General features: G+C 43.8%; 1 protein-coding gene across 1 annotated transcript in view; it reads left to right on the top strand.

Annotated features, from left to right (window-relative positions):
* The window catches only part of LOC139745914 (uncharacterized), a 195,722-nt gene extending 168,773 nt beyond the window's left edge, over positions 1–26,949 (top strand). The window contains exons 4-5 of the mRNA XM_071656584.1: positions 24,624–24,901; positions 26,925–26,949. Of these exons, the coding sequence (XP_071512685.1) occupies positions 24,624–24,901; positions 26,925–26,949 (303 nt within the window). The remainder of the gene's footprint in view (positions 1–24,623; positions 24,902–26,924) is intronic.
* Positions 26,950–27,500: the final 551 nt, after the last annotated feature.

Raw genomic sequence — 27,500 nt, 5'->3', positions numbered from 1 at the left:
ACACTGCCCACCACACACGCCAAGGACGCTACTCTCTCTCTCTCTCTCTCTCTCTCTCTCTCTCTCTCTCTCTCTCTCTCTCTCTCTCTATCGCCACGCACACCCACAAATCTCCCAGTGTGTATTGTCAGCCAACACGCACTTCTCTCCCCAATAAGTGCCTCGTATATATTCACAGGCCACTCCCACACACAGACACACACACACACACACACACACACACACACACACACACACAGACACACAACACACACACAGTCATAAGGCGACATATATAACTCCCACGGCCTCTTTGGGCGTATCTGGGGTGAGTGCAAAACATCATTCGGCCATTGCTACATAGAGAGAGAGAGAGAGAGAGAGAGAGAGAGAGAGAGAGAGAGAGAGAGAGAGAGAGATGACACTCCCCTGATCACCCTGGGAGAGTCTTGGGAGAGGCATGTTCATATTCACCCCTCTTGATGTTTGTCAAGACATGAAGTAAACACTAATATGGCCACAACTTGGGGAGGAAAGAGATGCACAATATTTTATTTATTTATTTTTTTTTTTCGAAAAGTCTCTCGTTTCATACTCTGTCTGTCTCTCTGTCCTCTCTGTCTGTCTCTCTCTCTCTCTCTCTCTCTCTCTCTCTCTCTCTCTCTCTCTCTCTCTCTCTCTCTCTCTCTCTCTCTGATGGGCTCTTGTTTTTACAACCCTTCCCCCCCCCCCCCGACTCATTACAAGTGTCTTCAGTTTAACATCCGTCTCATGATAATGGTGTTCGTGGTAATCCACCTCCTGACCTTTCCCCATCATGCACGGATTTGCGCCTAGCGAAACTATTACTCGTGTATAGGTCGACCCCCTAGTTTTTTGGCCCTAAAAATTTGGTTTTAAAAACTCAAACTATACACGAGTATATATATATATATATATATATATATATATATATATATATATATATATATATTATTGTCAGCAAGAGATTGTCAGCCTGAAACTGCCAGCGGGAGAGTGTCAGGAGTGGATTGTCAGCATTTGACTGACTTGTTGAAGACCGTCAGCAGAAGACTTGGCAGGCCAGTGTCAGCCGGAGGCTGCTGCCAGTAGAATCTTATCAGGAGACTGTCAGCTGGGCCATATCAGCAGGACTCTGTCAGCAGTAGACAGACTGTCAGCAGAGAAGTTTTCCAGCAGTAGATTGTCAGCAGGAGACAGACTGTCAGCAGGGAATAGCGGCAGTAGAGTGTCAGCAGGAGACAGATTGTCAGTAGGAGACGGACTGTCAGCAGTGGACGTGGTAACGTCAGGAGAGGTTGTTTTGGCCTCACCTGTGGGAGGGTTGGTTGCTTTTGGGTCAGGTGGCCCAACTCCCGTATTGATTCCTTCACCCTCAACCCCCCCCCCTCCCTCCTTTTCCTTCCCCACCTCTCTCTCTCTCTCTCTCTCTCTCTCTCTCTCTCTCTCTCTCTCTCTCTCTCTCTCTCTCTCTCTAGCTCCCTGACTTCCTTGTATATATATGTATATATATATATATATATATATATATATATATATATATATATATATATATATATATATAATATATATATATATTCCCTTTCTGTCATTCTCTCACCCATTCCTCTCTCCCTTCTGAACCCGTCCCCCATTAGACATTCTTGTTTCCAGTGTTTTCAAGAGCTCTTCCACCATCCCGACTTCCTCTCCTGGCTCTTGCTACATAGAGAGAGAGAGAGAGAGAGAGAGAGAGAGAGAGAGAGAGAGAGAGAGGTTGGTACGTACGCATCCAATAAGTTAGCCAATAAAAGAAGTATTAAAACTGCCCTCACCAGTGTTGTGTGTGTGTGTGTGTGTGTGTGTGTGGTTGTTTTGTGTTTTGTGTGTTTGCTCTACTTCCTTATGTTTATATAATCTTTGATTTGTCTCTCTCTCTCTCTCTCTCTCTCTCTCTCTCTCTCTCTATGTATATATCTATCTATCTATCTATCTATCTATCTATCTATCTATCTATCTATATATATATATATATATATATATATATATATATATATATATTATTCATCCTGGAAAATAATCATTTGTATAGAAATTAATTCTCTGGCTTAACGTGAATGAAAATCCACGAAAAAAAAAAAAAAAAAAGGGTGGGGGGGGGGAGGAAAAAAAAAGAGTGAATTGTTTACGTTTACGCACTGAAGGATTACGAATGATGTTTTGAAGATTAGGGCTTGAAAAAGTAATTCTCCCTCCCTCCCCGTATAGAACTCCCCTTTGCAATAATCGTTTTGTAATGAAAAAGTTGAGTGGTTCCCGTTTTTTTTTAATTTATTTTTTTTTTCTCTCTCGCTGTGACTGAGTGATGAAGGGAGCTGAGAGAGAGAGAGAGAGAGAGAGAGAGAGAGAGAGAGAGAGAGAGAGAGAGAGAGAGAGAGAGACGTGGCCAGCTATCTGGGCGTTTTTGGGAACCCCTACGGAGTGGGTTTCTCGGATTAGAAAAGTAAAGTATGTAAGTATTTATAAGTGCTACCGGACTTCTCCTGTATGTAAAGTCACTACGGGTGAAAATTCGCCTTCAACGAGTGTAAGTGTTCCATCTCATCCTTCTCCCAGCCGGATATTGAGCCGGAGGGAGCGGTGGTTGAGGGAGCGCCTTGTGGCGTACTACATCTTGTTTCCTCCACAAATAAGATTACGACAGCAGATAACATCGTCATGGATCATCAGGTCTCCCGCTGTCTGGTCCTTTCCATGTCTTCCCTTTGACACGGTGCCTGGAACGCCCTTGACCCACTGCCTGGAACAGGATGCTCATGCCCTTGGCGCAGCGCCTGGAATGACGTGATCGTGCCATGGAAACGGTATGTGGAGCAGCGCGATCACGCCCTTGACGTAACGTGTTGCACATCTTATTATCAGCACTACCACCCTGGAACCTGACGTAGTTCCTGGAAGGATCAGTTTATACCTTGAGAACCCAGCTTCCCCCCTCCGTCGAAGAATCCATTTAGCCCTGGAGGAGAAGAAGCTGCCGCTGAGAGAGAGAGAGAGACTCAGAACTTCCTGGAATCGGACTGTAACGTCTGGAACACCGGGTCTGGAACGGGATGGCAGGGCCCGTGCCTGGAACACTCACCCACTCATTTTTCTTTCCTCTGCGTGAGTGGTCCACCCCTTTGCTGACCCCACTAGAAGGAGAGGCCACTCTCGCTCTCTCTCTCTCTCTCTCTTTCTCTATTCCAGGACCTCAGATGGTTCCAGGAGACCGGTGCCTCATCGTGACCGCTACTTCCAGCCGTCGCTCGTGTAGGATGATGGGGATGCGTTCGTGTTCGTCCGGAGCGAAGGCAGTGGACGATCATTTTCGCACGGGCTGTGTTTGTTTCCCCTTGGGAGGGGTCTCTCTCTCTCTCTCTCTCTCTCTCTCTCTCTCTCTCTCTCTCTCTCTCTCTCTCTCTCTCCAGAATCAGTCTGCTGCAGATCGGGGATAACTAGATTTCCAGGCCTGCCTAGCACCCCCCGTCGACAGCCGGGAGCGACAGCTGATCTCATTTTGAGCGCCACCGGCACTCCAGCCTCCCTGGAAGGTTTTTATAGAGGCTGTTCGCATCCTATAGTCCTCGAAGGATACAGTTTCCAGCCCGTAACCTGGAAGGATACAGTTCGCATCCCGTAACCCGTGACCTGGAAGGATACAGTTCGTATCCCGTAACCCGTAACCTGGAAGGATACAGTTCGTATCCCGTATCCTAGAAGGATACAGCCACCATCCCGTAACCCGTATTTTCACCTGTACCTCAACTGCGTTAGATTGAGGCCACCATCTTCTTGTTTCCGAGCGGAGGCTCTCGGAGGGGCATGGAATTGCCATTCAATTTAGATATGGACGATATCTTGGTTTGGCTGGATGGGTGTGTGTGTGTGGGTGTGTGTGTGTGTGCCTGGGTTGCGGAAACGATTGAAGGGAAAGACTGCAGAGTTCTTCAAGGGGAATGCGATCGCTGTCTTTGTTTTTATATTTGTGATTTTTCCTTTCCTTCTTCTTCTTCTTCTTCATCTTCTTTTCTTTTGTCCCCCTCGTCCTCCTCCTCTTTTTTCTCTTCTTCTTCTTCTTCTTCTTCTTCTTCTTCTTCTTCTTCTTCTTCTTCTCTTCCTCATTCCTCTTCTTCTTCTTCTTCTTCTTCTTATTCTTCTCTTCCTCATTCCTCTTCTTCTTCTTCTTTTTCTTTTTCTTTTTCTTCTTCTCTTTTGTTCTCCTCCTCCTCCTCCTCCTCCTTCTTCTTTTTCTTCTTCTTCTTCGTCACTTCCGATGGCTTTCTCCTAACTCAGTCCGCGTGTGGGAAAGACGAATACCCATCTCTCAATCCAAGGAATGACCCAAAACAGGCACAGACAGGGGCGCTTGTCCTCAAGCCAACAAAACAAATTCTATTCGCTAGGAATGGTTCCTGCACACAGTTCCTTTCGTCTCTCAGGATTTAAGCGAGTGTTTGTACGCTGAGCTGCACCCTCAGAGCCCGAAGAACTTGAGAATGGCTTCCGTGTGGCCTAAAGACATTTCATCACCGTACTGCCTGGAGCCACAGCTCTCTTTCCAGGCGCGGGTTGTACCCTGGAGCAGCAGCGTTCCAGCCTGGACAAGAAAGACTGGAATGGCTTTAGCTCCCCCCCACTTTTTATTTTCTTTTTCTTATGACACTTGATTCAGTGTTTGTTCTATTCTTTGGGGTGGGGAAAGTTTCACACTTTTTTTTTTTCTCTAAAACTATCAAGTTTTGTCGCTTTTATTTCTACTACTGTGGGAAATGTTGGCATTTTCAAGGTTACATGAAGACCAGTCCCGCGTGTTTCTTGATTGTCAAAGCAACGGCTCTCTCTCTCTCTCTCTCTCTCTCTCTCTCTCTCTCTCTCTCTCTCTCTCTCTCTCTCTCTCTCTCTCACTTCCCCCTTTGGACCAAATCTATTCGTAGGTACTATAAAGGAGGTATTATTATTATTATTATTATTATTATTATTATTATTATTATTATTATTATTATTTTTATTATTATTATTAATATTATTGGACACATATTGATATGATTATTATGAAAACGATATACATTTCTGCTGTCCGTGAAAACATGGATATTGAATATGATAACTAATACCAAAATAATGATAATGATAATAATAGTAATGATAATGATAATAGTAATGGTAATAATAATGATAATAATGATAATGATAATAATTGATAGTGATAATAATAATAATAATAATAATAATAATAATAATAATGATAATTTTCGTGACATTTGTTCATTTATTGTTCCCTGAAGAACTTTAACTTTTAGTTATTTTTTCCACTTTTATCCGTCATATTTCAAGATGATGTGATGGACTCTACACCCTCATCTCTCTATTTACCGTACGTCCTGCCACTCCACCCAAATTGAACACTTAACTACCGACCATCCGTTTTCATCCACACGACCATCGATCGGCCGCTTGTCATCCGCCAATCCCCTTCCCTGCCATCATCCATCACCCCTTGTGGTATCGCTGGGTCTGCCCGCTGTCCCTGGGTGGATGGAGAGAGAGAGAGAGAGAGAGAGAGAGAGAGAGAGAGAGAGAGAGAGAGAGAGAGAGAGTCTTCCCCCCCCTCACCTTCCCCAACTTTGCCCCACTAACGAACAGGGAACTTTCTCCACTTTAACCCTCCGCTCCCCCCTTCCCCCTTCCCCCACCATAAAAAAGCAATGAAAAGAAAACGTCATTCCTTGGCTCTCTCTCTCTCTCTCTCTCTCTCTCTCTCTCTCTCTCTCTCTCTCTCTCTCTCTCTCTCTTTAATCACAGGATGGGGAGCCATTAAGACAACTTCGCTGGCTCGCTTGCATACGGCCCCTCCCCATCTCCATCCCCATCCCCATTCCCCCCCTTTTCCAGAAGACTTTCTTCCTCCTGGGTGGTGGAGATTGGTGTAGGGGTGGGGTTGTTAGGGTGGGGAGGAGGTGTAAGTCGGTTTGGGGGGGTGTGGGGGGTTGGTTGGGTTGGGTTGAGTTGGTTTGGGGTTTCTCAACCTTCGGTATCTCTATGGCTGGATGGGGAGAGAGAGAGAGAGAGAGAGAGAGAGAGAGAGAGAGAGAGAGAGAGAGAGAGAGAGCACCCAGGGATGGTATTTCCAGACCTCTCGACTCTTCCTTCACATCCCTCAACACTGATGCCCTGTTCTTACCACCTTTCATCCCCCTTATCATGATTTGTAGTTAACGAGTGGTGGAAGCGGCCCGTTTTCTATTAGGGATAGTAGCACTATTTTTCTTTTGACGTTTGTAGGAGTTATTCTATCGGATTATTTCGTAGGTGTGGTGATGGTTAGGTGTGTCGACTCATAGTTAACCTGGGCTTAAGTTTGCTAAGAGATTGGCCTTTGACCTCATTAGGGTATCCTCCTCTCCAGAGGTCGTACTGTTGTGCTCAAGGGTCGTACCGTCGTGCTCAAGGGTCGTACCGTCGTGCTCAAGGGTCGCACCGTCGTGCTCAAGGGTCGCACCGTCGTGCTCAAGGGTCGCACTGTTGTGCTCAAGGGTCGTACCGTCATGCTCAAGGGTCGGACTCTCCTTTGAGCCAAGTCGACGAAGAACCATCTTAGGAAATCTAGCCATCGTATCTTGCATATAAAAATGGTTCAATCTTAAAGATGGAAAAAGAGAGAGTCATTTTACCCCACCAAAAAAACCCCAGATCACGTCTATATAGATACAATTCCTCACGGGCGAAGACGTGTCTTGTCAAGTGTGTGTGTGTATCAATAAACACCAGGCACTGTATCAATAACAACAACACAGGTAGGAGCGTGTTGCTACAGCCGTTCGTGTAGGGGGGATACACGGTAAGCAGCTGGGGTCGTGTGTGTGTGTGTGTCCCTCACGGTATATGAGAATCAAGTCGGACAGTCCCCAAGAGGTACCGCCGGAGAATGATGACCAAAGGACCATTTTCCAGGGAACTTTGGAAAATGGGAAGAGAAACTCCTCTCCTGAACGTAGGACTTGTTTCCCCAGAACTACGTAACTCCAGCAAGACTCGGAAGATCTTTCTTGTAACTTCGCCAGCGGCTTGGTACGGTGTTTGGCAACAGCTTCATGCAATAGTTGCAGCGAACACCTGGCGAATAACAATTCCAGGAAGCGATGCGCTACGCTCCAGATTGTTTCTTTGTTTCTTCGTCTTCCAGAACCGGTGGTGAGGGACGGGACCTTACGTAAGGTCCGTGGCACGTAGGCTCCAGAACCTTCAGAGGGTCTTCACTGATCCATCCAGCGCGATGGAAGAACCTGTGTGTTCTCCAGTGCTTCTTCAGCACACGAGCACCACCAATGCGTCTGTCAATAACTGAACGTATACAACTTGTTGAGTCGTCTCTGGCGTCCAAGGTTGACGTGGGTTCGACAAGCGTCCCGTGTCTCTTTCATCCTAACGCTGGAAGCTCCAGTCATGACTTGGGTTCGACAAGCGTCCCGTGTCTCTTTCATCCTAACGCTGGAAGCTCCAGTCACACTCAGAAGTCCACATCAAGGCCGGGCCGTAATTAAGATATGGAGAGGATCATGAACAGTGAAGCTTTAGCTCGAAGCTGTGCTACCGACACGAAGTAAGAGACATATGATCATTAGTCAGGGTAGAACTCAAGTTCCTCGAGAGTGTTGAGGATATTCAGTTTTTAGGCCAAACGACAACAACATCATCATCATCATGGTGGCAGCACCAGCAGTCGTCTTAATAGAGCCGAACAGCCTCGCTTAATGAGACCATTAGACGGCAACCCATCTCTCCTCCGGCAGGAAGGACCTTCCAGTTGTAACAAGGGACGCGAGTATACCCTGCTTATGCAGGAGATGTGAAGGGCTTGTGGATGACGTCTGGGGACCCACGGAAGGGCGAGGGTCTGTTTCTCTCTATTTCAACCGAGCACTGAAGAGTTCATCCACCGCCATATCCGACCCAGGTTACTCACCTCTCTACTGGGACCTCTCCAACACCTGGAGCTAATGTCATGTTCTTCCGGGATGAACGTCAAGCCCAGGGCTTCGTAGGAAAGGGACACACACACACACACACACACACACACACACACATACAAAGTACTTTTCCTCCTGTGGTGGAGAGAGAGAGAGAGAGAGAGAGAGAGAGAGAGAGAGAGAGAGAGAGAGAGAGAGAGAGAGAAGAATCCCCTCATCCTCGCTAATGAACCTTGGTGAAGGCCAGACGTTCATGCCTACATTATGGGGCGACAGCATGGGTCGTCCTCGAGAGTTCCCCGGCGGACATGGAAGTGGCTGGAAGAGTGAGTGTGGTCGAGAGACGTCCACAGTGTGGTGGTGTAGTAGTAGTAGTAGTGCGCAGGAGGGAGGGAGGGACGTCCGGCCAGGGCCATCATCGCTTGAGTCTTGAGTGGTAAATGTTGTATTTTTTTTTAGATGGGGGGGTCTGTCTCTCAGGCGACGCTGTCTGTCTTAGTCGGGTTAAGATGAGAAGGTTCACTCTCACCCTCACGCTGGAGAGGGCGAGCTTTGAGCTCCACCTCGTAGCGACAACAGATGGCTGGTGGACGTGGGATGTAAAACACTGGTGTTGTCTGTGACCACCAAGTTGTTGACAGTCATCCACCTCAGCGTTGGCTACCATTACCTGACGAGGCAAGAATTCCTAAGACTTACTCCCTCCCTCTCCCACCATCACAGAGATCCTATGATTAAGTTATAGGATCTTTGCACCGTACATAAATACGTCCGATATATATCCTTTCTGTTGTAGGGATCATCCGAGGCCCCTTTATAGGACCCACAATTATTTAGGTTCTCCAAAATCACCTGGTCAAACACTAGTTATTAGGATAGAGAGAAATTATTATTATTATCTTTAGTATCTATTTTTTTTTTTCAACAAAGAATAGCTAAAGTAACATTCGAGTCTCAGCCCCTCCCGACCTGCCCCTCAGTACCGGAAAAGTTAACTTAACCTGTGATTAATATGATCATGCAACATTAATCCTCACAGCGAGTGATGGAATACATTCCAGGGGTAACTAACAAATGATCTGATCCCTTTAAGACTCGGGGGTTTAACTGCTTAAGGATCATCACAACATAAGTATACGATGAGTACGTTCAGTCGCTCCGAGGGTGAGAGTAATTGAGTAATATTAATACCCTTCGATTAATGTACGGTTTGTCCATCTTGTTACTGTTGCAGTAGACACAAGAACCATAAGATTGAGAGCGACATCTGTGGCGTCAAGGAGAACTCCAGAGCGATGGGCATCTACATCATATTACGGCAACGTTGTCATAGATCTGTGTCTCCTGCACTACAAGGGATGTTGCACAAATCGGTGACGTCACTCGGACGGGGCTAAGACTGCTATATAACACATACGTCATCAACCTCGAGGCTTTCAAACCCCCTACGTCGTAATGTAATCTGGATATAAACAGGTTTTTGTTGGAACATGAAAGTACAGGAAAATGATGACTGATCAGGAGGCCTGGTTCCATTTACCTCACACCCCCAGACTGGACCATCCAGACCAGATGGCCCAGAGCGAGTGGCCCAACACACCAGATGGCCCAACACGCCAGATGGCCCATAAATGACAGCTTGCAAGTGGAACAGACGACATAACAAGGCGTTTTCGCCTCATCCTGGGTTTCCACTTATGTCCATTACGGGTACTGGAAAGGAAACATGCTGGAAACTCCGTCGCAGCGATGCTTATGGAATGGTGATGTTGCCCACAAGGAAAGGGTGGATGATGAAGAGAGCCTACAAGAACGACCCAAGGCTAGCATCTATTCCATGATTTCAGTCAAATAAGGTCGCAATTGAATGGTGATATCGTTTAACCTTCCACCTTAACCACAAACAGGGACGTGGTACACCGGACGTGGTCTCTGGCTTAATGAGTCAAACAGCTTCCGATATGGATTTCCTCATCCCACAACAGGAGGCCAGGGAACAATTAACGCCGATGAGAACGAGGCTTTACCTTCCTCCTCCTCTTCCTCCTCCTCCTCCTCCTCCTCCTCCTCCTCCTCCTCCTGCTCCTCCTCCTCCTCCTCCTCCTCGATGCTGGGACCATGACGAACGGGCGAGGGAGTTGTGTGAGAAATAGATATACCAAGGACGTCCTCGGCATGAGGCAAGGGAGGGTGGGGGAAGCAAGAGCCATCATCAGCAAAGGGATGAATCGCGAGAGGGGAAAGGGCCACCGTTCAATATTAGCGAGCTGGTCCTTACATACAGAAGTGTATGGTGGGGGAGGGGAATGGGGAAGGGAAGAACGAGTGTAATCGACCGGAGAGAGAAAGAAAGAGAGAGAGAGAGAGAGAGAGAGAGAGAGAGAGAGAGAGAGAGAGAGAGAGAGAGAGAGAGAAGGTCTGAGGGAAGGGGGACTTCTCATATATGGGAGATATGAAAGAGGACCTCGACTTAGGCTATACAAGGAGGAGGAGGAGGAGGAGGAGGAAGGGGACTTATTATTTTTTTTGTCTGTTCTCCGTCAGTATGAAGCTTAACCATCCATTTTATCGTCTCGTTGAGACCAGAAACGGAGAAACCTAGCTGGTGCTGTAGGTGGGATCTGAAAACGAAATGGATCGATGATGAATGAGGGAGGCGCAGTTCCTCCAAAAAGAAGAGGAGGAGGAGGCCCAGAGCTCGTCTCGGAAGCCACTAGTTCCCGCTTCATGTGAACGAAGTAATTTTACGAAGCGTCGCTCTTTCGAGGGGAGGGGGAGGCGAACAGCCTTACTAAGGCTTTTAGGAAGATGAAAAGTGTGTGTGTGTGTGTGTGTGTGTGTGTGTGTGTGTGTGTGTGTGTGTGTGTGTGTGTGTGTGGTAGAGAAAGGCGGGTATTATCATAGATGAAGGAGGAGGAGGAGGAGGAGGAGGAAGGGTAGGGTCATTTCATCATGCACAGACAGGGGAGGAGGTAACCTGTCCCCCATGAGATCGGCTGGGACACCACCAGGTTCCGGGTTCCTTGTAGGAGGAGAGGAGATTGATGGGAGGATGGAGGGGGGAATCGATTAGGATACCACTAGGTACAGGGACAGGTTATAGGGTAGGATCGGGCTGGGGGCCATTACCTAGCCCTTAGGGAAGAGGACTAAAGGATCCGCTCTTGATGTATAGCTAAGAAGAGTTTGATGGTACGTGTGGAGGAGGAGGAAGAAGAAGAAGGAGAGGAGAGGAGCAGGAGCAGGAGGAGGAGGAGGAGGAGGAGGAGGAGGAGCAGGAGGATGAGGAGGAGGAATAGGAGGAGGTTAGCATGAGTCAAAGACATCATAACCTGACTGATCACTCGGTGTTACCTTACTCACTCCTTCAGGATCATCTCAAGTGACAACAAGGCTGTGAAGTGCTTCCAAACTTGAGTTACATGAGCTGGAGGGGGAATCCTCTCCCTCACCCAGTGATTTATGTCTTCCTTATCCAGTATGTTCCTTTGGTCCCTTTGGTCCGTGTTCCTTCATCAAAATCAAGTTTTCGAGGCAAAGTGATAGACGTCATGAATTGAGAAGACCTGTTGGTTTCCACAGGAGATATAGCGGACACAAGAGCCCCACAGATTGAACTCAAACGAGTGTTGAATACCCCATGAGATGACCCATGACAACGCCATATATATATATATATATATATATATATATATATATATATATATATATATATATATATATATATATATTGGAAAGGATCACAGTTTTGCGCGTGATCAGGATATTCCTATGAGTCCACGGGAAAAATCGAAACAGGATAAGTTCCCAAGTGCACTTTCGTGTAACAATCACATCATCAGGGGAGACACAAGAGAGAAATATAAGTCAGTTGATATACATCGAAGAGACGAAGCTAGGACGCCATTTGGTAAACATGTAATTGTCCAAAACATACAACGAGCGTTCATAAACTTATCATTTTACAAATTTTATCGACAATACAGTTATCTAATTTGTATAGACCATCACTAATATTAAGATTATAATTCTTTGTGTATTTAATAATAGAAGATTCAATGATATTTCTCTTGCTGATAGAGTTAGAGTTAATAACTGAGATGACGTTACTCCATTCAATACAATGATCATGGTTTTTAACGTGATTGAACAAGGCATTTGATTCTTGTCCCGTTCTTATACTATATTTATGTTGCTTAAGTCTAACAGAAAGATCCTTACCAGTCCGACCAACATAAAATTTATCACAATTTCCGCAAGGCACTTTATAGATGCATCCAAGAGAATTTTCTGGTGAATTCCTGATTAAGATATTCTTTATAGTATTATTGTTGCTGAAGGCAACATTTACTTTCAGGGATTTAAGCAGCATGGGAAGTAAAGTAAAATTATTATTAAAAGGGAGAACTTATCCTGTTTCATTTTCCCCGTGGACTCATAGGAATATATATATATATATATATATATATATATATATATATATATATATATATATATATATATATATATATATATATATATATATATGTGTGTGTGTGTGTGTTTATTCATTTTATTGCAAGATCTTCAATCATCTTCCTCTGCAAGATGATCTGCAAGAAAGCAAAGCAACGAGAGAGAGAGAGAGAGAGAGAGAGAGAGAGAGAGAGAGAGAGAGAGAGAGAGAGAGAGAGAGAAAAGAGCAGCGCCTCTCTGACTCGAGGACCAGTCGTCCCTCATATCCAGTCATCTGAGGAGGACAAGTCTTCACCGCGAGTCGTATTTATCATCTGGGCTTTTGATCCACGATGGCAGAGGCGAGTTTTTTTTTTCCACGATACCACTTGGGAAGTTTGCATTATGAGGGAGGGAGCTCGCTCGTCCGTCCGCCTCTCCTCCCTCCCTCCTCCTCCTCTGTCTCTTCCCACTCCATTTGTTTTCGTTCACATCCTGGCCTTCATCAAAGGCTGGAACCCACCTGGTCTGTATGCAGTTGAAGTTTAGCACAGATTTCCATCTCTGAATGTAAACTCACGATTTGCCTCATCAGAACTGAGGTTTCCAGTCAACTGAGAACGTATATATATATATATATATATATATATATATATATATATATATATATATATATATATATATACTGGAACGGAGGTGACATGCAATTAGGAAAGACGTAGTAATTTCAAGTCCTTATCTCCTTCGACATTAGGTGATTGATCCTGTGGCCCTGTAGGATGGGAGGGACATGTTCCAACTGTCTAGAGACATACAGTCAAGTGTGCAGGATCTGCGTCTCGTGATATCATCTGGTCTGCACTCGCGACCGTGTGTGTGGTGGTGGCCAGGTAAATGTGGCTCGCTTCTGTTGGACGTTACCTTGCTGAGGTAGTGAGAGAGAGGGAGAAAAATCACACATGACGGGTCTGCCTGTGAGGGACGATAGTGTCATGTGTGGAAGGCGTGGTGGTGGTAGTGCGTGTGATGGTAAGTGGAAGGCGTGGTGGTATAGTGCGATGGTGCGTGGAAGGCGTGGTAGTAGTGTGGTGCTGTAAGGGAGTATACGAAAGCTGTAGTATAGCGTAGTATAGCGTAGTGTAGTATAGTATACGAAAGTTGTAGGGATGTTGTATCAGTAAGTTGAAGGTCTTTCTTATACGAAATTTAGAAGATCTGCCGTTCGTATGAATACACGAAGGTTCTAAAGTTGCCTTCGTACGAAAGTTGAATGTTGCAATCGTACTCTTGACTTGAAGAGCAATCGTAATACGAAAATGGAAGGACTGTTATACAACGAAAGTGCCAGAGTTGTCGTTGACGAAGAGTTTGAAAGGGGCTGTTTCGTGCACGAAAGTTGAAGGGCTGTGCCACCACCCTAACTGCTCGTCAGCAGCAGGAGGAGCAACAGCTGGTGACGAATATGAATCTCTGGGAAATTCAGTGGGAAACTTCAAGCAACAAATATAACCCACTTTTTTTTTTTCTTCCCACCCTCTTCTCTTTTTTCTTCCCCCCTTGTGAAAGTTAGTAGGATCTTATAGCAAAAGTTTAAGGTTAGAGGGGAAATGATTTATATTTTTTCGCCCTCTCTCTTTGTTTCAAGAGACAAGAGTGGTTACAGAAAACTTTCCTCATCCAAGAGATGGGGAAAATATATGAGAAAGACGAGAGAAAGGAAAAAACAGAAAAGAACATGGGACGCGGGTACAGTAGCATTGGCACAACGAGGATTTGCAGTGTGTGTGTGTGTGTGTGTGTGTGGGGCAGGGTCGGCGAGTATCGCTCACCGCATGAGAGAGAGAGAGAGAGAGAGAGAGAGAGAGAGAGAGAGAGAGAGAGAGAGAGAGAGCTTCAGATCCCTCTATCGTACATCGTCAAGCACAGGCGTGCTCATCGCATGAGAGAGAGAGAGAGAGAGAGAGAGAGAGAGAGAGAGAGAGAGAGAGAGAGAGAGAGAGAGAGAGAGAGAGAGAGACCGCATCATCTGCTTACAGCAACAGGAGCAAAAAAAAGGTTCCACTCTTTTTTTGCCTATTTTTTTTCTTTTTTTTTTTGTGTGTGTTAATGTTCAAGTTGATAACTTGTACGTTAAATCAAGAGTGTTATCCCTTAACAATACCATGTACCCACTTAACATTGTTATAAACAGTGGGAGGTATTTTATGTGATTTTGTTATAAACAGTGGGAGGTATTTTATGTGGTTTTGTTATAAACAGTGGGAGGTATATTATGTGGTTTTGTTATAAACAGTGGGAGGTATTTTATGTGGTTTTGTTATAAACAGTGGGAGGTATATTATGTGGTTTTGTTATAAACAGTGGGAGGTATTTTATGTGGTTTTGTTATAAACAGTGGGAGGTATATTATGTGGTTTTGTTATAAACAGTGGGAGGTATTTTATGTGGTTTTGTTATAAACAGTGAGAGGTATTTTATGTGGTTTTGTTATAAACAGTGGGAGGTATATTATGTAATTTTGTTATAAACAGTGGGAGGTATATTATGTGGTTTTCCCCACTCGAGTATATGTATATATGGATATATCTGTATGTATGTATATGTGAATATATGTGTTTGTATATGTAAATGCGTATGTATGGATGTATGTACTTATATATGTATTAATGTATATAAGTATGAATATACGTACGAACGCACGTATGTATGTATATATGTACGTATGTATGTATGTATGTGTGTAAATATGAATGTATTTATGTCTGTATGAAGCAGGAGACTCTCACAATGAATGACGTGCTTCTCATGGTCCAAAGGTCAAATTTCATAGACGAAGTGACACTAAATAGACCGTTTCTTTCCGCCTGATGCTCCCATGTCTTATACAGGTCAGGTCAGAAGGTCAAGGGTGAACAGGGTCTTGGTGTCCTAGTGTGACGACAGAATTGGCCCCTCCCCCCCCCCACCCCACCGACGATCTAATTTGCATACATATTACATGCTGTAACACCTGCTTATGTAATACATCCACATGAAGTTCAACAGGAAGTGTAAGGATACAACGTCATTCACTTGAAATACATTTCCAGCCAGCGATTTGGTGTGTGTGTGTGTGTGTGTGTGTGTTGCGGTAGAGAGAGAGAGAGAGAGAGAGAGAGAGAGAGAGAGAGAGAGAGAGAGAGAGAGAGAGAGAGTTTTACGCTCGTGTTGCCCCGTCTCGTGACCTTATATGTAGATGTGTAACATGTCTTCACTCCCGTGTGTAACACACACACACACACACACACACACACACACACACTACAGTGAAACTACGTATGACGTATGTAGAATGTATTTAAAGAAATTCACGAAGGTTTCACATAGCGAAAGACATTCGTGTTCCAACGAAATGCGTTAAGGGTCCTTTGAGAAGGATTTGCCGTCCACTAGTAGGATCAGAGTCCCTTCAGTAGGATCAGGGCCCGTTGAGAAGGATCAGGACTCCGCTGAGTAGGATCAGAATCCCCTCGGTAGGATCAGGATCCATTGAGTAGGGTAAGAATCCCTTCAGTAGGATCAAGAGTCCCTTGCGAAGAATCAGGCTCCGCTGAGTAGGATCAGAATCCCCTCGGTAGGATCAGGATCCACTGAATAGGATCAGAATCCCCTCAGTAGGATCAAGAGTCCGTTGAGAAGGATCAGGCTCCGGTGAGTAGGATCAGAATGCCCCCCAGTAGGATCAGGGGCCATTGAATAGGATCAGCTTCACCTCGTACGCATAATACCATGACCTTGGGTGAATGTGTTCCTAATGATTGGATGGGGGGGGGGGGGGGGTTTAAGCCTCGCACATGTGTTGCCTACATCTGGCTGCTAGTGTATGTATGTATGTATGCATAACCTCATTTGTGTATTTATGTATGAATAAACTCGTTTATATATGTATAATCTCGTTTGTGTATGCATGGTATCATTTGTGTATGTATGTATGTATAACCCCATGTGTGTGTATATATGTGTGTGTGTGTGTGTGTGTGTGTGTGTGTGTGTGTGTGAACTACATTTGTATGTGTATGTATCATTGTGTATACTTAGTATAATCACTGTGTGTATGTATACTGTATAATTCGTCTGTGTAGGTATAGCCCCATATATGTATAAGTGTAGTATAATTGAGTGTGTGAATGATATAATTCATGTCTTATATAATTCATGTTTTCATGTCCATACATATTCTCTCGTGCATTCATACATGTATGAGTGAATTCCACATCTGTACCTCCATACGTAAAATTACATGTATACACACAGGCAGGCATGGCTATACATATAGATATACACATACAACTTCTATCTAATTATATAAGATTTTATTTTGGTTGTCACTGATTACATATTGATGATGCGCACAATCACAAAGTAATTCATATAAAGAAAACGACTGTTGGGTGATTACAATCTTATCGTTTTTCTTATCTCTGTTATCGAGGTAGATCACTTGGTTATCTTGTAGATCACTTGGTTATCTTAACGAGCCTTGTTATCTCTCGTGGGGGTGGGGGGGGGGTGAGTTTTCTTTCCCCAAACCCCCTTGTTGTTATCTTATCAGTGATATAGCATTTGTGTTATCAGTTATCTTACACACTTATCGTTTTTCTTATCTCTGTTATCGAGGTAGATCACTTGGTTATCTTAACCAGCCTTGTTATCTCTCGTGGGGGGTGGGGGGGGTGAGTTTTCTTTCCCCAAACCCCCTTGTTGTTATCTTATCAGTGATATAGCATTGTGTTATCAGTTATCTTACGCGGACGTGTTTATTTTTTTTTTCTTTTTAATAAAAGTTTGATATGAGGATTAATTGTACTGATCTCCTGTTTTACCGTTGTTCGGCCAACGCCTTCAAACAGATACGCCCCCAACAGACGAAACAGGAGTAGAACCTCTTATCTCTTCAGAAAACTTACCATAGAACTGACTAAAAGAGAAAGAGGCTGTCTGTGTCGTATGATCAATAAGAGATAAGAAATTTTTTTCTTTTTTGAGTGTAGGTGTGAGGGATGATAAGAGCCGAAGGCATTGAATGGTTAGGTAGTGAGTGAGAGAGAGAGAGAGAGAGAGAGAGAGAGAGAGAGAGAGAGAGGAGAGAGAGAGAGAGAGAGATCACAGTCGGATTTGTAAGTTGGATCGAATCCCCTCCCTCGACCACCCCCCACTCCAGAGAGAGAGAGAGAGAGAGAGAGAGAGAGAGAGAGAGAGAGAGAGAGAGAGAGAGATGAATCACAGTCGGATTTGTAAGTTGGATCGAATCCCCTCCTTCCCCCCCACTCCTTTTTTTTTTTTTCTTTTTTCTGTTATACAACGAGCAGGTTCGAGGTGGACTACGAAGCTTTCCCGAAGCTGACTCACGTTTTCTGTTTGCCCGGAAATCAAGCAAAGAGGAACTGTTGAAAAGCTGGGAACTTATGATGGAAGAGAGAATCCAATACTTTGTGAGTTACCCTCCAGCACTCACGACCGAATACCATTTACGAGAGTTATATATATATATATATATATATATATATATATATATATATATATATATATATATATATATACCATTAATAACTTCTTCATGTATGGGATTTTTAAAGTATATTGAACATTAGAACTTGACTTAAAACAGTACCATACTGACTCAAGGTACATCAAGGTACACTGATGTACCACACTGACTCAGGGTACACTGATGTACCATACTGACTCAAGGTACACTGATGTACCATACTGACTCAAGGTACACTGATGTACCACACTGACTCAGGGTACACTGATGTACCATACTGACTCAAGGTACACTGATGTACCATACTGACTCAAGGTACACTGATGTACCACACTGACTCAAGGTACACTGATGTACCATACTGACTCAAGGTACACTGATGTACCACACTGACTCAAGGTACACTGATGTACCACACTGACTCAAGGTACACTGATGTACCACACTGACTCAGGGTACACTGATGTACCACACTGACTCAAGGTACACTGATGTACCATACTGACTCGGGGAAAACGCATGTAATACACACTCTCGTAGTACACTGCTTCCTTTAGGTACACGATAGTACACCCGTGTTAGGGTACACGGCTGTTACCACTAACTTAAGGTACACTACTGTACCTGTGCCGTATGGTACACGTTGTCTTAACCTCCTCCCAACCTCTTTGTCCTCTGTGAGGTTTGTCGACATCAAAGCTACAAGAGGTTGAGATTCTTCTTGAGTCCCCCCTTAAAAAGCTGCAATTTTAATTTTCTTTTGAGCCACGAAGTGTTTAAGGGTGTTTTAAGGGTATTTAAAGGATCATGCTATAGACTAGAACGTATTGAATGGGTCTGTGAGGGTATTAGCCAGCAGGGAGTGGTACAGTGACGTAGAAACACACGAGAAGGTAAATCGTTACAGACCATTGAAAGAGAGAAACCCTCCAGAGAAAACGGATGCGAAGCTTAGGGTAAACTACTCCAAATTGGTTGTTCTTGGGTGTCTCATTTCTTCATGTTGATATATATATATATATATATATATATATATATATATATATATATATATATATATATATATATATATATATATGTATCATGGGTCGTACCGTCGTGATCAAGGGGGTTAAAAGATTTTTGATGGATGATATATATTATTTGATTTCATCGCTAGAAATACAGTCAGTAGATGAGAAGAAATAGATTAGTACGAATGAGTATCGGAATTTTAGTCAGTGAGAGTGTTTGTGTGTGAATATGTCCAATGTCTGTACGTCTGTGTGATTGTGTGAGAGAGAGAGAGAGAGAGAGAGAGAGAGAGAGAGAGAGAGAGAGAGAGAGAGAGAGAGAGAGTGTAAGTGTGAGTAAGTGTGTGTGTCGGCACGGTAGGGGCACAGGTAATAAGTGCGCTGTGAAGCGCGTTGATTTCCCAGGCGTAGTGAAGTGTTTTACACTTAAGTAAGTCTCCCTGAATGAACAGAAAACGAGATTTAATCTCGGCCAGCTCAGATATTTTGGTCGGTGTTTTCGATATTTTGGTCGGTGTTTTCGATATTTTGGTCGGTGTTTTCGATATTTTGTTTGCGCGTTAATTAATCTGTGATATTTCATCAGATGTAAGCTGTGTATATTATGCTGCTGTCATTATAAACGTCAAAAATTCGATGTCTTGTATAATCTAAAACTCAAAAACCTCCACCCTTCGAGAGCAATATAATTTGTCATTTTCTCAAAAACTCATATATTTATCTCTAATTGCTTCTGTGATACATTGTATGAATTATACATGCGTTTGTGTACATTGAATAAATGATACATTCGAGTTTATACATTGTATACGTCATACAAGTTAATACATTGTGTACGTGATACACTCGTGTGAATACATTAATGTATACACCTAGATGTATACATTATACATCATTGGTAGTGCAGATGTATGCATTATGCGTGATACACCCATATGTATACTTTATACAGGATACATCCAGATGTATACATTATTCATGATACACTCAGCTGTGTACTTTATACATGATCTACTCATAAGTACACAGTGTACATTCTTCTCCCACATGTATGCATTACACATGGCTCATACATGATACACCAACGTCTACACAATGCATAACAAGGATAATTCTTCCCCCCTATTTCACAACGCCGTGTCAGTCCTTAACGATGGACAGAATGACTTAACCATCCACAAGCTCATAACGAGCAATTACCTCCAAGATGGAATGAACCTCATGTTATCTGCTCGAGTGACGTACAGTTCATTAACTTTGTGTGTGTGTGTGTGTGTGTTGGGTCATCTTATGGCTGAGTTGGTTAATTATATCTGAGGTTAGGGTGGTGGGGGATGTTGTCTAATCCCCATCCCTTATGGGGATTGGTCTGGGATGGTGGTTGGACTGGGGATATCCCACGGGAAGTCCCATTGTATATACTCGGGATTTGTGGTCGTTGGTCCTCGTTTAGTCTCGCTAGCCGGACTCGAAAGTGTCTTTTGGGTGTGTTTGATATCATAATCTTTGCTAGGAAGGCCCTTAGAAGAGGGGCGAGGTGTGTGTGTGTGTGTGTGTGTTTGTGTGTGTGTGTGTGTGTGTGTGTGTGTGTGTGTGTGTGTGTGTGTGATATTTTTGTAGATTTGTAAATGTAAAAATTTAAGGGTACTTTTTGGCAGATAAATGGAAATAATCACTTCTACGTAATTACATTTGCAAGAAAAGTTTTAGAGATTTTCGTTTAGAGGTAGTTTAGAGATAGTTTCGTTTAGAGGTAGTTTAGAGGTAGTTTCGTTTAGAGGTAGTTAAAACCCTCATTAACTTCTTGAACCATTACGACATTCACAACATTTGGAGTTGAACCATTGCGACACTCACATTTGGATGGCTCTTCAAGTGTGGGTCCCCCCCTGCTGTCATTGCTCGATCTAAATTTCCAAAAGACCGATAGTGTATGTACTTAGGGGAAGAAAGACTACCTCCCACGTATTCCCAGTGTGTGTCACAGAAGACGACCCAAGGGGAGTGAGAACGCCGGACTGTGAACCCTTCCGTTCTTGTATTTCCATTTCTAAAAGAGGAAATAGAAGAAGGAGTCACGCGGGGAGTGCTCATCCTCCTCAAAGGCTCGGACTGGGGTGTCTGGAATGTGTGTGAGTGTAACCAAGATGAAAAGAAGGAGAGATAGGTGGTATGTTTGAGTGAAAGGAACCTGGATGTTCTGGCTGTGAGTGGAAAGAAGATCAAGGGTAGTGTGTGTGTGTGTGTGTGTGTGTGTGTGTGTGTGATGAGAGAAGATGTAAAGAGAAGGGAAATGACATATCATTACCCTTACAGCCAGCCAGGCAGTCACTCTGCCCACGCTGAAAAAAATGAGATGCAAAGAATGTGACAGAAATTTGTATATATATATATATATATATATATATATATATATATATATATATATATATATATATATATTCCTATGAGTCCACGGGGAAAATGAAACACGATAAATTCCCAAGTGCACTTTCGTATAATAATCACGTCATCAGGGGAGACACAAAAGAGAAATATAACAATCAGTTGATATACATCGAAGAGACGTAGCTAGGACGCCATATGGTACACATGCTCCTCATCTCCTGAACCATCTACTGGCTCTCGTGACACACCAACTTAATACAAAAAAAAAAAAAAAACCTACGTCCCATTCTAATATCTACGACCCTTAGAATGCAGGCTGCTGCTGCTGCTGCATTGCTGGTCCTCTCTCCCCCCCCTCAACCCCCACCCCCCTTGATGCGAATTAATCACAGCAACAACAAAAATGTTCAACTTCGTCTCGTCCTTTCTTTTTCCTTGAGAGTTAATTTCATCTGGGCGCTCTGGGGGAGGCAAGTTCTTTACGAGAGAGAGAGAGAGAGAGAGAGAGAGAGAGAGAGAGAGAGAGAGAGAGAGAGAGAGAGAGAGGAGTGCACAAAACAACTCGTCTGTTGCAACACCTTGCAACAGTTTATGATCTCCCATGACGGCCCCCACCCACCACCCATGTGTGTGTGTGTGTGTGTGTGTATGTGTGTGTGTGTGTGTATGTGTGTGTGTGTGTGTGTGTGTGAAGTTAGCTAATTGCCTGGAGAGCTTTACATTCTTCAACTGGGACAGCTTGGCTGAGTAAACTGGAAGGATGGTGGGTGGGTGAGTGGGTTGGGGGAGATGCTGTCTGTCTGTCTGTCTGCTGTACGTGATCTAATGTTGGACCTCTCTCATGAGAGATGAGAAGATTAGTAGGATTAAAAAGGAGGGAAAATGAAGGAAGGAAGGAGGAGAAGGAGGAGGAGGAGGAGGAGGAGGGATTAGATCCTGTGTATCCTCCATGATTGGAAATTTTGGCCTCGTGAGAATGATTAGAAGTCTGGTAGGATTTACGATGCCATGATGAAATTCGAGTCTCTCTCTCTCTCTCTCTCTCTCTCTCTCTCTCTCTCTCTCTCTCTCTCTCTCTCTCTCTCTCTCTGTGCATCGCGAAAATGTGCAACAGAAGACGGTCTCCCTCCTTAGTGTGCGTTCCAGACTGAAAAATTTCCAGTGCTCTGCTAAAAGCCTTCTCAGTTTTTTTTTCTTCTTCTTGTAAGTGTTAAGACATGTCACACTGGATCTCTAATTGGTGGGGTGGGGTCTAGTCTGGACTCTCCATGGTTTTCGTTCTTGCATACGTTCAACCAACCCCCAGTAAACCCCAACTCGTTTACTGTAAATGACTTTTAGTCGTTATGCAAGCAAGAAAGGGGACGAAATATATATTTCGTTTTTTTTTTTTTTTTTTTTTTTTCCCAAAAGAAGGAACAGAGAAGAGGGCCAGGTGAGGATATTCCCTCAAAGGCCCAGTCCTCTGTTCTTAACGCTACCTCGCTATCGCGGGAAATGGCGAATAGTATGAAAAAAAAAAAGGTATATATATATATATATATATATATATATATATATATATATATATATATATATATATATATTTACGTGACAATCTGGCTGTAAATACATGAAACACATGGCCGTCTGGCTTTTAATACTATCCAAGACCTAGTGCACCACACACTGTGTGTACCCCACCTCTCCACCTCTGTATTGTGTATCATAAGTCTAGGTGTTACACATACACCTTGTTATAACAGCTGAGGCGACACTGGGGGAAGGAGAGAGAGAGAGAGAGAGAGAGAGAGAGAGAGAGAGAGAGAGAGAGAGAGAGAGAGAGAGAGAGAGAGACCTGTGTTGTTAATAGGATTGTGGTGCTGACGATTGTCCACACACACAGACACACACACACACACACACACAGACACACACACACACACACACACACCTCTGAGAGAAGAGGCTTTCCGACTAATGTCTGACGAGGGGTCTCAAAGCGCTCCACCTTCCATTGTTCTGGTTTACGACGTCATACCCTCCCTGATAACGCCATGGCCTCTGGCAGGTGTTCGTCCACCTGTTCTCCCAAAGAGGTTGAGTAAGACGCCGAGCGAGCGCCTCTTGAGCTCTGAGCCCCTGACCATGTCCCCCTCCCCTCACCTCCCCTCACCTCCCACTCCCTAAGCCTCCGTCAGATCTTGTCGCCAACACCTCCACCCCCCTTCCCCCCCTCTCCCCCCATTGACGTGGCCCTAAGATACTGTACAGTACAGTGATTTGAGATCTCCACGGCCCTTGTTTTCTTTATTTTCCTTTTGTTTTTTTTTGTAATTGTCTTGTACCGTGTCGGCCAGAGTGAGGGAACACGGCTCCGTTTTCCATGTCTTGCCGGGAAAGTTTTGCTCTAGATGTCAAGCTCGTACACAAATGTTGTTCATCATTCGATGCTCGCGGGGTGGAGGTGTGGGGTGTGGGGTGGGGGTGTGGAGTGGGTCATATATTCCTAGTATATATATATATATATATATATATATATATATATATATATATATATATATATATATATATATACATATATATATATACTGATGACCAGGAGGAGAAAGAAAGCATGAACGACACAAGCGCTTTCGTGTATTTACATTTCCAGGGAAGAACAGAAAATGGGGAGACACCAGTACAGAGCCAGTGAGCCATTGTGTATATACGTAGGTGGCGCTCCCAGCAGCTGGTGACCGTTGTTGTATAAAAGATTCCTGTTTATTTCAGTGTATTTTCATGAATATGGTGTGGGTGCGTAAACACACGATGTTTTATACGTGGGTAAACACATTTCCCATTCCGTGTTAGCACAGGATAAGGGATGGAATTATTAAATGTCTCCCCTTCCGCCCTCCCCTCTCTCTCTCTCTCTCTCTCTCTCTCTCTCTCTCTCTCTCTCTCTCTCTCTCTCTCTCTCTCTCTCTCTCTCTCTCTCCAGCAGCGCTAAGACCACACCATCTCGCTTTGACCTTTGGATCTGTTTCTGGTCTGTGTGTATCTGTTTTAACACCCTCCCTCCCTCCCTTCCCTCCACATTTCCTCCCTCCTCTCTCTCTCTCTCTCTCTCTCTCTCTCTCTCTCTCTCTCTCTCTCTCTCTCTCTCTCTCGTCTTCCAAAACACCCCACGTTCCCTCTCGACCCCGCGTACGTTCGAAGACATCACTTCGGAAAAACCCCACCACCACAACCACCCCCTCCTACCCTACCCTGGTCAGACTTGAATTTATACATCTTCGTCTCCTCCTTCAGGTAGAAGAAGAAGTAGGAGGAGTAAGGAGGGAGAGGAGAGGAGGAGAAGCGCCCACCCTCTCCGTCTCGATGGTGTTGGTAATTGTGATCATCGTGCTTGTGGTGGCGGTGGCCATGGTGGTGGTGGCTGCTGGGGGCCTCGCTTACCACTGCTACCGGAAGAGGCTGAAGCTCGCCCACACCACCTTCTTCGACGACTCGGCCTCCTTCGGCTCCTACGACGAAGGCCGCATGTCTTCCACGCTGAAGACGCCGCTCCTCCGCTTCCAGAGTGTTCCGTAAGTAGGCCCCGGTGGTGGGTTGTGGGGGTGGGAAGGGCATGGGTTGTGGGATGGGGGAGAAGGAGGAGGAGGAGGTACTGTGGTTGTGGGATGGGGAGGAGGAGGAGGTACTGTGGTTGTGGGATGGGGGAGGGAGGAGGAGGTACTGTGGTTGTGGGATGGGGGAGGGAGGAGGAGGTACTGTGGTTGTGGGATGGGGAGGAGGAGGTACTGTGGTTGTGGAATGGGTAGGTATTATGGTTGTAGGAAGGGTGCTGGAGTTGTGGTGAGGGGTATTGTTGGTTGTAGGGGGTTGTACTTTGGTTGTAAGGCGGGGTAGTGAGTGGGATGTGGTTGTAGGAAAGGTACAGTGGTTGTGGTGTGGGTGTGAGAAGGGTACTTGTGCCTATGTTGTGGTTATGGAGAGGTTACTTGTGGTTATGGGTTTTTGGTTGTGGTGTGGTTGTGAGAAGGGCACTGTGGTTGTGGTGTGTCCGTGGGAAGGGTAGTATGGTTGTGATGTGGTTGTGAGAAGGGCACTGTGGTTGTGGTGTGGCCGTGGGAAGGGTAGTATGGTTGTGATGTGGTTGTGAGAAGGGCACTGTGGTTGTGGTGTGGATGTGGGAAGGGTAGTATGGTTGTGATGTGGTTGTGAGAAGGGCACTGTGGTTGTGGTGTGGATGTGGGGAAGGTAGTGGTGGTTGTGATGTGGTTGGAAAGGTATTTTTTGTTGAAGTGTATAATCTTGGCTTTGATGCTAGTCTACTTGGCTGTGAAACCCTCATCATCTAGAGTTATGACATTCGTAAAAAGAATTACTTTCCATGTTGTAATTTCTAGTTTTTCTTTTCTGAATTACATTATACATACCACACGAAAAATTGATGTGTGCCTTTTGCATATGACGTATACATAGGAAAATTCATATTTCTTCTTTGAAAATTTTTTTTTTTAAGATCCCAAACCAGAGTGAACTGTAAACTTTCTGCTAGTAGTCCCATAAAATGTGATAATTACTTTGATTTGATATTAAGTATCAGCTGGTCAACTTTCGTTTCTGTTATGAATGAAAAATGATATAGTATCCCTGAATAAAGGTGTAACAGAAAACGTTGATCTTTATAGAAAACTGATCATATATAGGGATGACTTGTCTATCCCTTTGGAGTTTTTGTATATTTTTCAAATATAGATATCGTAGTATGACATACAAAATTGTGAAGTAATGCATCATATTAGTTTTTATGCAATATATACATATATATCTAAGAACACATCAACACATACATACACATTCCAGTAGGTCGTGTATTTAAGATCTCACTCTATAACGAATCATTCGGGATTTCTTAACGATGATTTAGTCCTTTCGTAAACTAGAAAGAAAAAAGGTAAAAGTGATATTGACAGCAGCTCATATCGTCTGCTGCTGGTGTCGTAAATCCAACTTAAAATTGCGTGGAACCTTTCTTGCGATATTTGGCAACGATGTTTATAGTTCCGAAGGGCATTCGTTATTAAATGAAAATATATAAAAAAAAACATGAATTTTTTTCTGGTATTTTTATTGTCTTAACACATGACATGGTGGATGGTTCCGAACTAGTTATTCATAAAGTAACTAAAGAGTAAAACTCAAGTGCCAAAACATTGTAATATATTTTTTGAAGAGGAATTCACAGTCGAATCAAGTAATGATATTTGTCACATTTGATTAAGTTTCGTTGCTGCTTCTAGTTTACTGGCGATGTTTATTCAATGTTGATCGATTTGAAATAAATGATTTATTGATAAGCTAGAGGGTATATCGCCGCGTTTTCTTGTAAATATTAAGGAAGGACTTAAATAACAGTGTACATGTTTGCACATTTGTTGACCCCTGTATTTCTTAACGTAGAGGTAGGCCAATCACACACACACACACACACACACACACACACACACACACACACGATAACATATTAACAATCATTGTATCTTTCTCTTATTTGAAACATTAACTTGAAGGTTGTGACTAACATAGTTTTCCTTATCTCCACAGAAACATCGACAAACGTAAACTGTGAGTACCATATGCAGTTTTGTATGTATATATTACAGGTACGGTATATTATAGCCACCTTGTGGTACACAGGTACACAGCTAATGCCTGGCCTTTTGAACGCACCTGGTCCATTCGTACTGGTTTAATTTCAATGTTTTCAATGTTTTTTATCATTTATTTGAAAGTTTCTTTCATTTACGTTCACACGCGTGGATGCTGAGGGTCTATTTGTTTTGTGTGTTTGTCTCTCGCCTGTGTCTAGGATCGATAAATTACTTGTTTTAACATTATAATTTTTTTTTTTCGTTTGTGGAACAATAAGAACGTATTTCTTGAGTGATGTAAAATGTTTCGATGTTTCTCTTCTGGATACAGATGTATGGCTCGTGTGTCAGATTCTCTCTCTCTCTCTCTCTCTCTCTCTCTCTCTCTCTCTCTCTCTCTCTCTCTCTCTGTCTCTCTCTATTTATATTTATTTATTTGTATATTTATTCGGGTACAGGAAGGGCCTTTATTTTTTTTTTTTTTTAACTGACACCATTACCTTTGTAGCAAGATAGGGGTAAACAAAGC

Source organism: Panulirus ornatus, chromosome 63, assembly GCF_036320965.1.
Source record: "Panulirus ornatus isolate Po-2019 chromosome 63, ASM3632096v1, whole genome shotgun sequence".
Taxonomy (NCBI): Eukaryota; Metazoa; Arthropoda; class Malacostraca; order Decapoda; family Palinuridae; genus Panulirus; species Panulirus ornatus.
The sequence above is the reverse complement of the archived record's forward strand: the minus strand, read 5'-3'. Positions and strand labels throughout refer to the sequence as shown.